Source organism: Procambarus clarkii, chromosome 21 (assembly GCF_040958095.1).
Source record: "Procambarus clarkii isolate CNS0578487 chromosome 21, FALCON_Pclarkii_2.0, whole genome shotgun sequence".
NCBI classification, from domain to species: domain Eukaryota; kingdom Metazoa; phylum Arthropoda; class Malacostraca; order Decapoda; family Cambaridae; genus Procambarus; species Procambarus clarkii.
Window position 1 is genome coordinate 36,461,961 of NC_091170.1, and position 17,500 is coordinate 36,479,460.

The 17,500-nt window shown below is 47.2% G+C and overlaps 3 protein-coding genes across 4 annotated transcripts in view; 2 read left to right on the forward strand and 1 right to left on the reverse strand.

Moving 5' to 3' along the window:
• The window catches only part of LOC123760611 (uncharacterized), a 379,154-nt gene that overhangs the window by 56,014 nt on the left and 305,640 nt on the right, over positions 1–17,500 (forward strand). Inside the window, exon 2 of one of the 2 annotated variants that reach the window (XM_069328334.1) lies at positions 10,580–10,655. The exons of the other annotated variant lie outside the window; for it this stretch is intronic. The gene's annotated coding sequence lies outside the window, so the exon portion shown is untranslated. The remainder of the gene's footprint in view (positions 1–10,579; positions 10,656–17,500) is intronic. 2 annotated transcript variants of the gene reach the window in all.
• On the forward strand, positions 3,434–6,020 carry LOC123749085 (uncharacterized PE-PGRS family protein PE_PGRS20-like). Its single transcript, XM_069328669.1, has 3 exons — positions 3,434–3,638; positions 4,867–4,999; positions 5,117–6,020. The coding sequence occupies exons 1-3, from the start codon at positions 3,434–3,436 to the stop codon at positions 6,018–6,020; spliced, it is 1,242 nt and encodes a 413-aa protein (XP_069184770.1).
• The window catches only part of LOC138367257 (transcription termination factor Rho-like), a 9,645-nt gene continuing 6,959 nt past the window's right edge, over positions 14,815–17,500 (reverse strand). The window contains exon 2 of the mRNA XM_069328670.1: positions 14,815–15,323. Coding sequence (XP_069184771.1) covers positions 14,815–15,323 — 509 coding nt within the window. The remainder of the gene's footprint in view (positions 15,324–17,500) is intronic.

The following is a 17,500-nucleotide window of genomic DNA, read 5'->3' on the forward strand; positions in this document are numbered from 1 at the left end:
TCTTGTTAAGGTGGTTTACGTGTGTGGGGGTGAGGGGCCCCGGGGCCCGTAGGGGGCACCCCAGGCTTTATGGGAAGCGGGGAGCTGGCTGGCCCTCAGGGCCGCCCCAGGCCCCAGAGGGGACTTCCTGATGATACGGCAGCCAATAGTTTCACCCCTCGTCTGCCACCGCCCTCCCTGGCCAGCGAGCGACCACCCTGGCCAGCTCTACTTTCCTCTTATATCTTTCTCCTCCTATTATTTCTTGCCCCCTCACATCTTCCTAATTAAATGCCTCTATAGCTTTGCTGTGCGCCTAGTTGGTTTTCTCCTCGTTATTGTGTCGTGGGGGCGCCCTTGTCGTCCTGGCCGGCTTGTGGTGTTAAACAAGGCGGCCCGGGGCTGCCTGGGTTAATGTGTCTCGCTCACTCCAGTAACTGGATGGGTGCGGGAACAGCCTCGCTTTCCTCAACGTAAGATCATGATAAGCTAAACAGCCTTCTTGTCCAGGAGTTTGGTAGATACGTATTCTGACAACTTTTGTTGCTGGCCTTGTGTGTAGGTGTTGCTGGCCTTGTGTGTGTGTGTGTGTGTGTGTGTGTGTGTGTGTGTAGGTGTTGCTGGCCTTGTGTGTGTGTGTGTGTGTGTGTGTGTGTGTGTGTGTGTGTGTGTGTGTGTGTGTGTGTGTGTGTGTGTAGGTGTTGCTGGCCTTGTGTGTGTGTGTGTAGGTGTTGCTGGCCTTGTGTGTGTGTGTGTGTGTGTGTGTAGGTGTTGCTGGCCTTGTGTGTGTGTGTGTAGGTGTTGCTGGCCTTGAGTACTCACCTAGTTGTACTCACCTAGTTGTGTCTGCAGGATCGAGCATTGACTCTTGGATCCCGCCTTTCGAGCATCGGTTGTTTACAGCAATGACTCCTGTCCCATTTCCCTATCATACCTGGTTTTAAAATTATGAATAGTATTTGCTTCCACAACCTGTTCCTGAAGTGCATTCCATTTTCCCACTACTCTCACGCTAAAAGAAAACTTCCTAACATCTCTGTGACTCATCTGAGTTTCAAGCTTCCATCCATGTCCCCTCGTTCTGTTACTATTCCGTGTGAACATTTCGTCTATGTCCACTCTGTCAATCCCTCTGAGTATCTTATACGTTCCTATCATGTCCCCCCTCTCCCTTCTTCTTTCTAGTGTCGTAAGGCACAGTTCCCTCAGGCGCTCCTCATACCCCATCCTTCGTAGCTCTGGGACGAGTTTCGTTGCAAACCTCTGAACCTTTTCCAGTTTCATTATATGCTTCTTCAGATGGGAACTCCATGATGAGGCGGCATACTCTAAGACTGGCCTTACGTAGGCAGTGTAAAGCGCCCTAAATGCCTCCTTACTTAGGTTTCTGAATGATGTTCTAACTTTTGCCAGTGTAGAGTACGCTGCTGTCGTTATCCTATTTATATGTGCCTCAGGAGATAGATTAGGTGTTACGTCCACCCCCAGGTCTCTTTCACGCGTCGTTACAGGTAGGCTGTTCCCCTTCGTGTGTGTGTGTGTAGGTGTTGCTGGCCTTGTGTGTGTGTGTAGGTGTTGCTGGCCTTGTGTGTGTGTAGGTGTTGCTGGCCTTGTGTGTGTGTGTGTGTGTGTGTGTGTGTGTGTGTGTGTGTGTGTGTGTGTAGGTGTTGCTGGCCTCGTGTGTGTGTGTGTGTGTAGGTGTTGCTGGCCTCGTGTGTGTGTGTGTGTAGGTGTTGCTGGCCTTGTGTGTGCGTGTGTAGGTGTTGCTGGCCTTGTGTGTGCGTGTGTAGGTGTTGCTGGCCTTGTGTGTGCGTGTGTAGGTGTTGCTGGCCTTGTGTGTGTGTGTAGGGTGTTGCTGGCCTTGTGTGTGTGTGTAGGGTGTTGCTGGCCTTGTGTGTGTGTGTGTAGGTGTTGCTGGCCTTGTGTGTGTGTGTGTAGGTGTTGCTGGCCTTGTGTGTGTAGGGTGTTGCTGGCCTTGTGTGTGTGTAGGGTGTTGCTGGCCTTGTGTGTGTGTGTGTAGGGTGTTGCTGGCCTTGTGTGTGTGTATAGGGTGTTGCTGGCCTTGTGTGTGTGTGTAGGGTGTTGCTGGCCTTGTGTGTGTGTGTGTAGGTGTTGCTGGCCTTGTGTGTGTGTGTGTAGGTGTTGCTGGCCTTGTGTGTGTAGGGTGTTGCTGGCCTTGTGTGTGTGTGTAGGGTGTTGCTGGCCTTGTGTGTGTGTGTGTAGGTGTTGCTGGCCTTGTGTGTGTGTGTGTAGGTGTTGCTGGCCTTGTGTGTGTAGGGTGTTGCTGGCCTTGTGTGTGTGTAGGGTGTTGCTGGCCTTGTGTGTGTGTGTGTAGGGTGTTGCTGGCCTTGTGTGTGTGTGTAGGGTGTTGCTGGCCTTGTGTGTTTGTGTAGGGTGTTGCTGGCCTTGTGTGTGTGTAGGGTGTTGATGGCCTTGTGTGTGTGTTTGTGTAGGGTGTTGCTGGCCTTGTGTGTGTGTAGGGTGTTGATGGCCTTGTGTGTGTGTAGGGTGTTGATGGCCTTGTGTGTGTGTGTGTGTAGGGTGTTGCTGGCCTTGTGTGTGTGTGTAGGGTGTTGCTGGCCTTGTGTGTGTGTGTAGGGTGTTGCTGGCCTTGTGTGTGTGTGTGTAGGGTGTTGCTAGCCGTGTGTGTGTAGGTGTTGCAGCTCTGATGGGTGGTGTTACTTGATGCGTGCTTGTGCTGCTAACTTTCCCAGCCTTGTTAACGTAACTAACCTTGTAGATATAGACGTGCTGGTCCCCTCTAATATCTTCCCGGCTCTCGTAGCCAGAGCTGTGCGTCAGGAATCACCAAACATGGACGTGTCCGCCTGTGTACACCTTCCAGCTATCTCGGCGGCTCAGTTGGTTTGTATTTCCAACTTGTGAGCTCCGAGGATGTGTGTGACAATGGCAGCCCAAGTCATCCTCTGGTTCTGGCGGTGTATTATAGCTATGTGCACCATCGTGCATATACTGACGTAATGACAATTATATAGTAGAATTTGGTACTATTCACTACATAGAGTCCGGAAAAAGTAAAGATGGAAACCAAACTTAAATATTCCTAGGCCTATTCTAGCACATATATTGAAATTGAAATAAGTTTATTAAGGTAAAACACACAAAGGGATGAGGTAGCTCAAGCTATTCTCACCCTGATAGTACATATATGTACTATTTTAAGCCTCAGAATGCGTGTATTAGGTCTTGGATGGTTGGGTTTTATTAGCAACATAAGTACAAAAACTTTCCCGTGAACAAGTCCACAATGGCCGTGATGAGGGTTCGAACCTACGCCCGGGATGATCCCAGACGCTTCCTAATTTGACTGCTCCACGACATGGTAAAAGAATTGCAACAGGGAGTTCTACTGACATACTCACTCACTCGGTTTGTCCAAATTCAGTAGTACCAGTTCTACTATGTAATTGGTCACTACGTCAACATAGGTACGATGGTCCAGAGCGTTTCTGGACCATCTACTCCATCTAGTAGACCATCTACTCCATCTAGTAGACCATCTACTCCATCTAGTAGACCATCTACTCCATCTAGTAGACCATCTACTCCATCTAGTAGACCATCTACTCCATCTAGTAGACCATCTACTCCATCTAGTAGACCATCTACTCCATCTAGTAGACCATCTACTCCATCTAGTAACCATCTACTCCATCTAGTAGACCATCTACTCCATCTAGTAGACCATCTACTCCATCTAGTAGACCATCTACTCCATCTAGTAGACCGTCTAGTAAAAGTACTGTCTACTCGGAAGAATGGGCTGGATAACCTCGGATCCACAACCACTTCACAGCATTTCCAATATCGCAAACTGGATAATAAATGCAAATTAAATCACAAAGATGAAGGAAAGATATATAGGTTTCGCAAGTGTAGACGTAAATGCTTGATTAGTGGTGGCCGTGGCCCACTACCCTTGCCCGTAGTTAAGAGTAACCATGTGAAGGTGTCCTTGCAGGGGTTGCACCCTCTGCATACCTAACTCACAGCCTACCTCTGCTAGTGTGGTCTCCAGGCCAGGGGCGTGCAGTGTGTCTTTACTACTTCCGCCTCCAGAATCGAGCTATTAGCACTTGGACCCCGTCTTTCTAATCAATTTGTCCTCTATTATGGCTACTATATATATTTCTCTGACAGACAGACAGACAGACAGACAGACAGACAGACAGACAGACAGACAGAGACAGACAGACAGAGACAGACAGACACACAGACACACTAAAAGGAATTGATAGGGTAGATAAAGACAGGCCATTTAACACAAGGGGAACACGCACTAGGGGACACAGGTGGAAACCGAGTGCACAAATGAGCCACAGATATTAGTTTTTTTTTGTTAGTGTCAGAGTAGTTGACAAATGGAATGCATTAGGCAGTGATGTGGTGGAGGCTGACTCCATACACAGTTTCAAGTGTAGATGTGATAGATCCCAGTAGGCTTAGGAACCTGTACACCAGTTGATTGACAATTGAGAGGCGGGACCAAAGAGCCAGAGCTTAACCCCCGCAAGCACAACTAGGTGAGTACACTCACAAGGATTCTGGTAGTTGAGTGTTCAGCGCACAGGACTCGTAATCCTATGGCCTGGGTTCGATTCCCTGACTAGGCAGAGACAAACGGGCAGAGTTTATTTCACCTTTATGCCCCTGTTCACCTGGCAGTAAATAGGTACCTGGGAGTTAGACAGATGTTGCGGGTTACTTCGTGTGTGTGTGCGTGTGTGTGTGTGTGTGTGTGTGTGTGTGTGTGTGTGTGTGTGTGTGTGTGTGTGTGTGTGTGTGTGTGTGTGTGTGTGTGAGGAAAAAAAAGTTAGTAGTTAGTAGCAATTGATTGATTGTCTATATGTTGTTGTGTTGATTTAGGGGCGACGACGATCGTGGGATCGGATGCGCCCGATTGTCTATATGACAGCAAGTTCTGCAGGTTCTTATATCTTTCAAGAGTGGATCAATATAGTAACATGACAAAAGGCGGTACCATGATTGATCCTATTGTGTTAGCTTCGTTGAACCATTGACAGGAGCAGCCAGTGAACATACATAAAAACATGAGCAGGTAATTTCATCAATAAGAGCCCTGCGTAGAACTTGTTTCATATAAAATCAAAACCAGGCGAGGGTCTCAGGTTGGGCGAGGGGCCTCAGACTGGGCGAGGGGGCCTCAGGCTGGGCGAGGGGGCCTCAGGCTGGGCGAGGGGGCCTCAGGCTGGGCGAGGGGCCTCAGGCTGGGCGACGGGGCCTCAGGCTGGGCGAGGGGGCCTCAGGCTGGGCGAGGGGGCCTCAGGCTGGGCGAGGGGGCCTCAGGCTGGGCGACGGGGCCTCAGGCTGGGCGAGGGGGCCTCAGGCTGGGCGAGGGGGCCTCAGGCTGGGCGAGGGGGCCTCAGGCTGGGCGACGGGGCCTCAGGCTGGGCGACGGGGCCTCAGGCTGGGCGAGGGGGCCTCAGGCTGGGCGAGGGGGCCTCAGGCTGGGCGACGGGCCTCAGGCTGGGCGACGGGGCCTCAGGCTGGGCGACGGGGCCTCAGGCTGGGCGAGGGGGCCTCAGGCTGGGCGAGGGGGCCTCAGGCTGAGCGAGGGGCCTCAGGCTGGGCGTGGGGCCTCAGGCTGGGCGTGGGGCCTCAGGCTGGGCGTGGGGCCTCAGGCTGGGCGAGGGGCCTCAGGCTGGGCGAGGGGCCTCAGGCTGGGCGAGGGGGCCTCAGGCTGGGCGAGGGGGCCTCAGGCTGGGCGAGGGGCCTCAGGCTGGGCGTGGGGCCTCAGGCTGGGCGAGGGGCCTCAGGCTGGGCGAGGGGCCTCAGGCTGGGCGAGGGGCCTCAGGCTGGGCGAGGGGGCCTCAGGCTGGGCGAGGGGGCCTCAGGCTGGGCGAGGGGGCCTCAGGCTGGGCGAGGGCCCCTCAGGCTGGGCGAGGGGGCCTCAGGCTGGGCGAGGGGGCCTCAGGCTGGGCGAGGGGGCCTCAGGCTGGGCGAGGGGGCCTCAAGCTGGGCGAGGGGGCCTCAGGCTGGGCGAGGGGGCCTCAGGCTGACGGAGAAGTTCCCTGGTCAACGACAGGTTAAGGCGTCCCCGTGTACCGCCCGGAGCCGTGGCTGGCTGACTCGCCGGGTCGCCCACCCCAGCCTCACTGACTTCAAAAACTATTTGTATGGTCAGCACAGTAACCGGACCAGACAATGTGATGTAGTCGTTGCGCGAATTCGCCTTGGCTATAGACACATCTGGCAGGTTAGTGAGGCTGAGCCACTACCAGAATATTCAGATTGTAAACTCTGTGATAAACCTTTAATGCATTCACTAGAACACTATATTGTTGAATGTGAAACATTAAAACATTGGTTGTGACCATGATTATATATATATATATATATATATATATATATATATATATATATATATATATATATATATATATATATGCATGCTTCAGCCTACAGTTTAGACCTATTGTCTTGTGTATGACCCTCTGTCCTGTGTGACAGTGAATACCAGCATTATTCTCACTTTAATAAGACTTAATTAAAATCCTCAGATCAGGCAAAATTGTAATTAATTTTGTCAATAAAGATGTTAATAATAATAACCGACTTAAAAAATTATGATTTAAGTTGTTTTCTACAACAGACGTGGCCATCCATTGCCAGAATATATAAGTTTGGTCTCCTACATAGACAGCACCCATCTGCATTTTTTTTAAGAAAATAGTATTTGCAGGAAAATTATTTACAATTTTGGGGAATTATTATTATTATTATTATTATTATTATTATTATTATTATTATTATTATTATTATTATTATTATTATTATTATTATTATTATACCTGATATGCTTGCTACATGAAGGACCCCCTTCAGAGCAGGACAGATTGCCGAAATAGAGGGAATACAGAGAACATGTACGGCATACATAGACGCAATAAAGTACCTAAATTATTGGGATCGTCTCAAAGCTCTTCAAATGTACTCGCTAGAAAGGAGACGAGAGAGATATCAAATATCATTCACGTGGAAATTATTGGAGGGCCAGGTCCCAAATCTACACAGTAAAATAATAACGTACTGGAGTGAACGATATGGAGAAAATGCAGTATAGAACCAGTGAAGAGCAGGGGTGCCATAGGCACAATCAGAGAACACTACAAATACGAGAGGTCCGCGGTTGTTCAATATCCTCTCAGCGAATATAAGAAATATTGCCGGAACAACCGTGGACATCTTCAAGAGGAAACTAGATCATTTTCTCCAAGGAGTGCTGGACCAACCGGGCTGTGGTGGATATGTGGGCCTGCGGGCCGCTCCAAGCAACAGCCTGTTGGACCAAGCTCTCACAAGTCAAGCCTGGCCTCGAGCCGGGCTTGGGGAGTAGAACAATTCCCAGAACTCCATCGAGCAGACCTGCCCCACGTACTGAGGCCAATGTTATCTGATATAACATTCGATATCTGATATATATATATATATATATATATATATATATATATATATATATATATATATATATATATATATATATATATATATAATATATAATATATATAATATGTCGTACCTAGTAGCCAGAACGCACTTCTCAGCCTAATATGCAAGGCCAAATTTGCCTAATAGGCCAAGTTTTCATGAATTATTGTTTTTTTCGTCTACCTAACCTACCTAACCTAACTTTTTTGGCTATCTAACCTAACCTAACCTGTAAAGATAAGTTAGGTTAGGTAGGGTTGGTTAGGTTCAGTCATATATCTACGTTAATTTTAACTCCAATAAAAAAAAATTGACCTCATACGTAATGAAATGGGTAGCTTTATCATTTCATGAGAAAAAATTAGAGAAAATATATTAATTCAGGAAAACTTGGCTTATTAGGCAAATCAGGCCTTGCATAGTAGGCTGAGAAGTGCGTTCTGGCTACTAGGTACGACATATATATATATATATATATATATATATATATATATATATATATATATATATATATATATATATATATATATATATATATATATATATATGTCGTACCTAGTAGCCAGAACTCACTTCTCAGCCAACTATGCATGGCCCGATTTGCCTAACAAGCCAAGTTTTCCTGAATTAATATATTTTCTCTAAATTTTTTCTTATGAAATGATAAAGCTACCCATTTCATTATGTATGAGGTCAATTTTTGTTCATTGGAGTTAAAATTAACGTAGATATATGACCGAACCTAACCAACCCTACCTAACCTAACCTAACCTATCTTTATAGGTTAGGTTGGGTTATGTAGCCGAAAAAGTTAGGTTAGGTTAGGTTAGGTAGGTTAGGTAGTCGAAAAACAATTAATTCATGAATACTTGGCTTATTAGGCAAATCGGGCCTTGCATAGTAGGCTGAGAAGTGAGTTCTGGCTACTAGGTACGACATATATATATATATATATATATATATATATATATATATATATATATATATATATATATATATATATATATATATATAATATATATATATTATATAAAATAATTCATTGGAATGTTATCAACAAAGAAGCAGCGTGAACTCACAATACGTACACATAATAAATGGTGGGAATTAATCCACGCTATTTGTTTAAGCGGCGACCTCGAGAGAAATTTATGACATAAGTAATGCCAGAAAGAGAGAGAGAGGAAGTGTCGGGGGGAGGGGGGAGAGAGAGAGAGAGGAAAAAGGGAGGGGGGGTAAGAGAGAGAGGGAGGGAGGGTCTCGCTGAGAAACGGATAATCCCTAAGAGGCTGGAGAAGAAAAGTGAGAGAGTTGGTCAAGTGTTGCTGGAGACTAGTAAGGTGACGAGCTGAGTGATAACTTACCTATCGGTACTTACCTATCACTGACAATAGGTGTAGCTCTCTTTGCCCCGCCTACTATCTTCGTTGTCCCTCGACCCTTCCTCGGAGGTATACCTGCGTACACTTCCTTGACTCATTGTTGATTCCAGCCTCCACTTGTGTCATCTTGTCTCCATTTTTTATCATCTCTCCATTTTTTCTTCTGTCCTCTAAGGTTCGAGGACAGGTGCTAATTTGTGGCACTCTGGAAACTTCATTCAGACTTCGATTCCAGGAATAATTTATAATTGATGTAGTTGCATGTCATTGCGATTGAAGGTGTTGTACAGTGAGCCTCGTATATGCGGTCGGCGTCCGTGTGGTGCCAAGGTGGCGTGGTGCCAGGCAGCGCCGGTTAACGAGACCTCTCCCACAGACGCCATCTGACCTGGAATTGTGTTTATGCTGCAGGGAAGTGGGACCATTGACGGCCGCTGCCGCCGCTCACACGACTCTCTTCAACGGATTTAATAACGTTTCTGCGCTCTTTGGGAAGAGCGTTTGTTCTCACAAACGTTTGTTACGTTGGTGAGAGAGAGCGTTACAGCACTCTGAGTAGTGGTGGTGGTGGCCACAGTGGGGGACACGTGGCCAGGACACTGGTGGCCACAGTGGGGGACACGTGGCCAGGACACTGGTGGCCACAGTGGGGGACACGTGGCCAGGACACTGGTGGCCACAGTGGGGGACACGTGGCCAGGACAGTGGGGGGCACGTGGCCAGGACAGTGGGGGACACGTGGCCAGGACACTGGTGGCCACAGTGGGGGACACGTGGCCAGGACAGTGGGGGACACGTGGCCAGGACACTGGTGGCCACAGTGGGGGACACGTGGCCAGGACACTGGTGGCCACAGTGGGGGACACGTGGCCAGGACAGTGGGGGACACGTGGCCAGGACACTGGTGGCCAGGACAGTGGGGGACACGTGGCCAGGACAGTGGGGGACACGTGGCCAGGACAGTGGGGGACACGTGGCCAGGACACTGGTGGCCACAGTGGGGGACACGTGGCCAGGACACTGGTGGCCACAGTGGGAAGTTAGTAATAAGTTTAGAGTAATTTATATTAATTATCCAACTTAAAAAGAGAGATTAAGTCACACACACACAGATCACACTAACGTGATGCATCAAATGAACAAATCCTCAAGGGCCGTGACGAGGATTCGAACCTGCGTCGTAGCTCAGTCGATTAAGGCAGTGTCTGGGATGCTCCCGGACGCAGGTTCGAATCCTCGTCACGGCCCTTGTGGATTTGTTCTGAGATTAAGTTTTCAACTTTGTATTTGTTAATAATATTGGCTGCACAGAGGAATAAGGTGTGTAGTTGTTTAAGATTCGCTACTTGGAGCAAAAAGTTGCAAGTAGCACGGGCTATGGTGAGCCCGTAGAGGACTTGCCTGGCTGTTACATGTGTAGTGAGACAGGTGTGGAGACCAATTGTGTGTGTGATAGCCCACATACTATACCATATGAATAGTGTCATTAAATATTTGTAATATATTTGTAGCAAAAATCAAATTTGTTGTTAAGCATTGTTTACAAATAATGATTTAATAATTGATATAATTTGTATCAACATTTATTAATTCCGTCCGCTAGCCTAAACTGTGAACCCATATATTGCATTTTCTAAATCGTTCAATCGCTCTAATTCATATCTACTAATAATATTATGTACGTTATTGTTAATAGACGTATATTTTAAGATAAAGTCGACTGTTAATGTGTTGATGGCGTTTTCCAGGTTGAAAGAAGGTGGCCATCTGCAGGTGTACAAGACCCTTGATGACCCGCGGTCGACCCCGTGACCTCTCTCACAGGTCAGTCTCCCTCCTCTCCTCTTCTGTTTTAAGAGCCGATTACATATCGTCTGAGATGCCCTGGTGCCTGGTCCTCCCTGCCTTGTGCCTTGTGCTTGGGGGGCGGCATTGAAATTGAAATAAGTTTATTGAGGTAAAATACACACGAAGAGATGAGGTAGCTCAAGCTATTCTCACCCCATTCAGTACAACGTGTTAATATATACATAGACACACATCACAAATAAACATATTACCAAACATTCTGAGAGGTAAACATATACATTTCCTCCCTCACAAGTAGTATGGTATCAGACGTACACACAAATACTTTTATGACCTAGGTATACTGTATAGACAATTTGCAAGACACCTGCAGATAATTCAACAAAATATTACAATCTTGGTGCAAAATTCTTATATCTCTCAAGAATATCATCAACCTTTCCGTTGTGACACATCCAGGCTATTTGTTCAGGAACAGTCCTTATCTCAGTGTTTCTATATACATTAATCAACGGACAATCAAGAACATAATGGGCCAGGGTGTGAGACCTTAACATACCACATAGTTTACACTTCGTGTCATTATCATGAACATCTATCCCATATTCCCAGTAATATTTGTACCCAAGCCTGAGCCACATGTACACAGTCACTCCAAGCATTTCTCCGTTTACCATAAGTGAAATGGGTGTTTTGACTCGCATACATGTAGTGTTGCATGGTTTGACTACTCTCATACATTATCTCTCTCCTCTCCACTCCCGCCTGTGCCTGAATATTTCTGATTTTGCTTCTTATTTGTCTCATTGTGAGGGGGTGGGGGCGGCATGTTTACAGTTTTTAAAGTTTTGCCCCGAGCGGGCGAGTTTATTGGGCAGCGTCACTCATCCTGAGAGTGGACAAACCACCATAGCAGCATGTACAACACTCCCCAATAAGAAGAAAACCCGCTGGGTTGTTTATCTTGTCACACGTACCCAGACACAGCTGGGGCTTGCTTAACTGTCTCAAGTGAACAGCTTATCAAACAAGAAAATTAACGTTTATCAACTCTTTAACGTTTTCGTTATCTTGCGGGTACAAAATGCGGGAATCTTTTGAGATTTTTTTTTTTTGCAGGGATATTCCTGCGCGGGCCCTAAGCCTCTGGCTGGCCCACTAAGTGTCGCTTGTTTCTCTTTTACTTGGGCGGAGTGTGAGTATTTATGACTCGTATGGTCGCTTCAGTAAGATTTTGTCTCATGTGTTTAACAACTTCTGCTCTGTTGAATCTAAGTTGAAATCTTAATGGGGGTGTAACTGTGCACTGTGTTAGATAATGTTCCAGTGGTCTGTCGGGCATTTCTCCACAGTGCTGACATTTCCTCTCATCTTCCGGAACCTGCAAGCCTATTTCCCATGCAAATGTGTATCCAAGCCTGATGCGATGTAAGTGTACTAATGTTGTTCTACTGCTCCCTTTCATCAAACTAAGTGGTTCGTAGTTGGTTGAATTCTTGTACCAACCCGCAGATCCTGATGTTGCAACTGCTGTGTTGTGGTCACTGTACATCTTTTCCATTGCTCTGTTTCTAATTACTTTCTTAATCTGTGATAGACTCTGTGGTATGTAAATATCTACATTTCTTCTCTTAGTTGCAAGTTTTGCAGCTTCGTCTGCAATGTCATTTCCTATTATTCCCACATGACTTGGTATTGAGAATAGTATTTATACTTTACTGATAGTATTTTCCTAACTCAAACAATGTGGGGTTAATTATGCTTCACACATTTCTAATGTCTTTTAGATGTTCACATTCTCTCACGTAGTGGTGAAGGCGGTGTCCGTCACTCTCACCACAGATTCTGCAACTCCGCTGCTCAACTGTTGTTTCCACCCCAAGTTTCCATGGATATTTGTATCCAAGGCGGATTCTTGCTATTACTGATTCTCTCCCGCGGCCTCCTCCTCTTCGTCGATAATGATTGGGATTGTCAGCTGCAACCATATTGTACCAACGTACAGATTCACTGATTTTTTGTTCTATCGTTTCCTCGGTTACCTTGTCACGGTGATGTTGCCTGACAATACCTCTAATGTGTAGAAGAGTCTTGGGTATAAAGTATTCAATATGGTCTCCAGCAGCCAGCACATCTGCTCGTTTATTTCCACATATTCCCTCATGGGAGGGGATCCACAGACATTTGACGACTCTTCCCTGATTGGTTAGTACTCTCACAACTCTTGATTTCAGCGACTATCGTAAGGTTTTCTGCCTGTATTGTACTAAGGCTTTGTAGCGCTGTTTTTGAATCAGTGCAGATCACTGCACCGTTAGTGTTTTGTTCAAGGAATCTTAACGCCAAAATAATGGCAGTTAGTTCTGCTTGCATTGAAAAGGCATAGTTCTCAATACCTGCTTTTTCTTCACTTACGTTTTAAAAGGCATTATTCCTAATTACAGTGTATGCTGCACCAGCCCTGCCATTGACAGGATTAGATGGCCCATCAGTCTAAATTTAATCTAATTTATTTCTGGTGACTTTATAAATTTCCTCAAGATACTTATGCCTCATTTCTTGTGGTATCATGTCTCTGGTTATCTTAATTGCAAGCTTAGCATTCACTTTCCTGATTGTGATTCAGCTTCAGTTCCCCGAGTTTGCAGGTGAAGCACAGGTGTTGAAATGGAATTGTATGAGAGTGGTGGTGTGTGCTGGGGGTGGAGGGGGCCTGGCGCATGGGGAAAGACGGAGCGTTGGCTGTCTTATGCTCCAGGAGCAGTTTATGTTGCCACAACTGCTGACTTAATGCTGCCGTGAGGGGCCGGATCGACCCACGGCCCTCCTGCATCACTCTCCCTCCCTCTCACTACCACTCTTCCCTCCCTCTCACCACAACTCTTCCCTCCCTCTCACCACCTCTCCCCCCTCTCCTCCCTCTCACCACCACTCTCCCCTCTCCCTCTCACCACCACTCTCCCCTCTCCTCCCTCTCACCACCACTCTCCCCTCTCCTCCCTCTCACCACCACTCTCCCCTCTCCTCCCTCTCACCACCACTCTTCCCCTCTCCTCCTCCTCCTCGCTGTCCCGTTAGTCGTGCTCATTCCTTTTCTCAACATCTTAGCGTCTTTGTTCTCTTATTTTTTGTATCACTTCTCCTCTTAAGGTGTCCCATCACTGCCACTTGCCTCCCTCGTCTTGTTCCACACCTTCCATTCTCGTGTTTTTTGTTCGTCATTCTTCCTAGTTTTCCCTTCTCTACCCCTCTCCCGTATTTTACACACACACACACACACACACACACACACACACACACACACACACACACACACACACACACACACACACACACACACACACACACACACACACACACACACACACACACACACACACACACACACACACACACACACACACACACTTACACACACTTACACACACTTACACACACTTACACACACTTACACACACACACACACACACTTACACACACACACACACACACACACACACACACACACACACACACACACACACACACTTACACACACACACACACACACACACACACACACACACACACACACACACACACACACACACACACACACACACACACACACACACACACACTTACACACACACTTACACACACACTTACACACACACTTACACACACACACACACACACACACACACACACACACACACACACACACACACACACACACACACACACACACACACACACACAACCTCTCTCTCCTCTCTCTGTCTCTGTCTCTCTCTCTCTCTCTGTCTCTGTCTCTCTCTCTCTCTCTCTCTCTCTCTCTCTCTCTCTCTCTCTCTCTCTCTCTCTCTCTCTCTCTCTCTCTCTCTCTCTCTCTCTCTCTCTCTCTCTCTCTCTCTCTCTCTCTCTCTCTCTCTCTCTCAGCATTATTGGCATTAATGCTGCACCTCCCCTCATTCTCTTCCTCCCCCTCACACCTTGGTACTCGAGTAGACCTGGCCGGGGGACAGTCTACCCCAGACGTGGAAATGTCTGAGTGGGGGTCCAGGAGCGCCGCGGCGGCCTCGCTCCTCCCTTGTGTAACCAAATACAAAATATTTTAATCTTATATTAGCTCCCAGTAATGACTTTCCCAACTAAAGTTATTTTTAATGCGAGGCCGCGCGCTGTGGCACTCTCATAGGTCGGTGAGGTCCATGGTCTCGTGTCTCTTGTTGCTGCCTTCCCTCGTGTCTCTTGTTGCTGCCTTCCCTCGTGTCTCTTGTTGCTGCCTTCCCTCGTGTGTTGGTCTCTTGTTGCTGCCTTCCCTCGTGTGTTGGTCTCTTGTTGCTGCCGTCCCTCGTGTGTTGGTCTCTTGTTGCTGCCGTCCCTCGTGTGTTGGTCTCTTGTTGCTGCCGTCCCTCGTATGTTGGTCTCTTGTTGCTGCCGTCCCTCGTGTGTTGGTCTCTTGTTGCTGCCGTCCCTCGTGTGTTGGTCTCTTGTTGCTGCCGTCCCTCGTGTGTTGGTCTCTTGTTGCTGCCGTCCCTCGTGTGTTGGTCTCTTGTTGCTGCCGTCCCTCGTGTGTTGGTCTCTTGTTGCTGCCGTCCCTCGTGTGTTGGTCTGGTGTCTCTTGTTGCTGCCTTCCCTTGACGTGGCCGGCCAGGCCCACGTGTTGATGTCTACCGTCATTTCCTGCTACACCACGACCTTAAAAGAAAAATATCAACATTCAGTATGTAGAACATATTAATACATTTAAGTTAGACATTGTTTAATTTGTCCTACATGTGTGTGTGGGGACGTTTGGGCCAGGTGTGTCCCCAGGTGTGTGTGAGGCTCTCACTTAGAGCATAGCTATACTTGACCAATGGCCATTAGCGCCCCACTGGTACACTTGAGGTGGTCAGTCGTAACACCGGCCCTCAGAGGTCGTCCTCCTCGTCCTCCTCGTCCTCTGGTGAGACACGTAAAGTCGCACCTCAATAAACAATCGGGAAAAGGTTGCAATTGGTTGGAAGGAGTAGGTTCTAAGACCTGAGAATAATATGCACCGCTGAACGTCATCGGTAATCTATGTAAACCTGTCGTGGCCTGCCGTAGCCAAGATAAGAGATCAAATGTTGGGTTTTATGTGGTGTGGGCGAGGTGAGTGACGTCACTATGACGTCATAATTGTCATGCTGGTAGAGGTTTTAGATCTGATTGGCTGGGAGGTGAGGCTGGGGTGGGTGGTGGTTGTGGGGGTGTGGGGAGGGGGTGGGGTGTGGGGAGGGGGTTAGGTTGGGGGTGTGGGGAGGGGGTGAGGTTGTGGGGGCCCTGGCACAGAGGCCGGGGCCACACCTTTGTGTCTGGGTCCTTCCTGCTGCTCCTACATCATGGTCAAGAGGCTAACAAAAGGAAGCCATAATTTCCAGGAAATTGTCAGAATTTTCCCAAATCGCCAAAATCATTTCAGCGATATTGTCACTAGTTTAGAACCATGCTATCCTTTTAAGTAATATATTAGATAGCATGACCAGCGCTGTCAGAGGGTTTAGTACCACGTAAAGCTGCTGTGTACCGTTGATGCAGCTGCATTCTGGCAGCTGTTTGAACACAGTGACCTCCGTTTGTGGTGTTATGTGAAGGGTGAGCACAACAGCCTGTTCAGTCACACTACCACCTCGCACGGCTCATAACTTGACCATTCTATAGTGTCGTGGCCTCTCCCTCACCTGGGAGATGTATGGTGTTGACCAGACCACGCACTAGAAGGTGAAGGGACGACGACGTTTCGGTCCGTCCTGGACCATTCTCAAGTCGATTGTGAGAATTGTGAGAACAATCGACTTGAGAATGGTCCAGGACGGACCGAAACGTCGTCTTCCCTTCACCTTCTAGTGTGTGGTCTGGTCAACATACTTTTGCCACATTATTGTGACTCATCGCCTGCATATGTATGGTGTTCTTTCCGCCATCTTGAACCACTCCAACATAACGTTAGTCATATTAGCCAAGTGATTAATTGTTTCATAGTATTTATAAATGTATATTTTGTTGTGTATCCGGCGCCTCTCAGAACCTTCTCTTGATCACCCTGCAAGAACGGAAGAACAGGAAATCTCCAAATAGAAAAGGAACATTTTTTTTTTTGCATATGTAAAAATAATGGAAAGGACTGTGGGCTCGGGTGAATAGATGGGAGAGGAGAGGAGCACGAGGATGACAAGACAGCATACGAAGCCATATTCAAAGAGACACAACAGGTGATAGTTAATGTTAACATATCTTAACACTGAAGACATATCAGTAGCGTAAAATCAGCAGCATATGAAAGATTAAGAAGCGTAAGGGTGGCTGCCAAGAACTTAAGCAGTGAATCCTTAATTTTGTCAGTGTATGGTAGTCAAGTCTTAGACTATGTAAGTCGAGGCCTCAACCCTCACGAGGAGAGTGGAGCAGGTACATTATTATTATTAACATCTTTATTGACAAAATTAATTACAATTTTGCCTAATCTGAGGATTTTGTCTTATTAAAGTGAGGATAATGCTGGTATTCACTGTCACGCAGGACAGAGGGTCATACATAAGACAATAGGTCTAAACTGTAGGCTGAAGCACATGCATATCATGGTTACAATCAATGTTTTAATGTATGGATATGTGAAAACAACTTTCTACTGTGCACTGCCTCACAAGGGCAGGGATGGGTGACACGTCAAGAGGCAGGAGCCACAGACAAGAGAGACGAGTGAGAGACACGTCTGTGTACTGCTCTGTACTCACTTCCTCTTTTAAAGCAGGGATGAGTACTGAAATATTGAAAATACAGAGAACATATATGCCACACACAGACGAGAAAAAAGAACTAAATTATTGGGACCGTCTCAAAATGTATTCTAG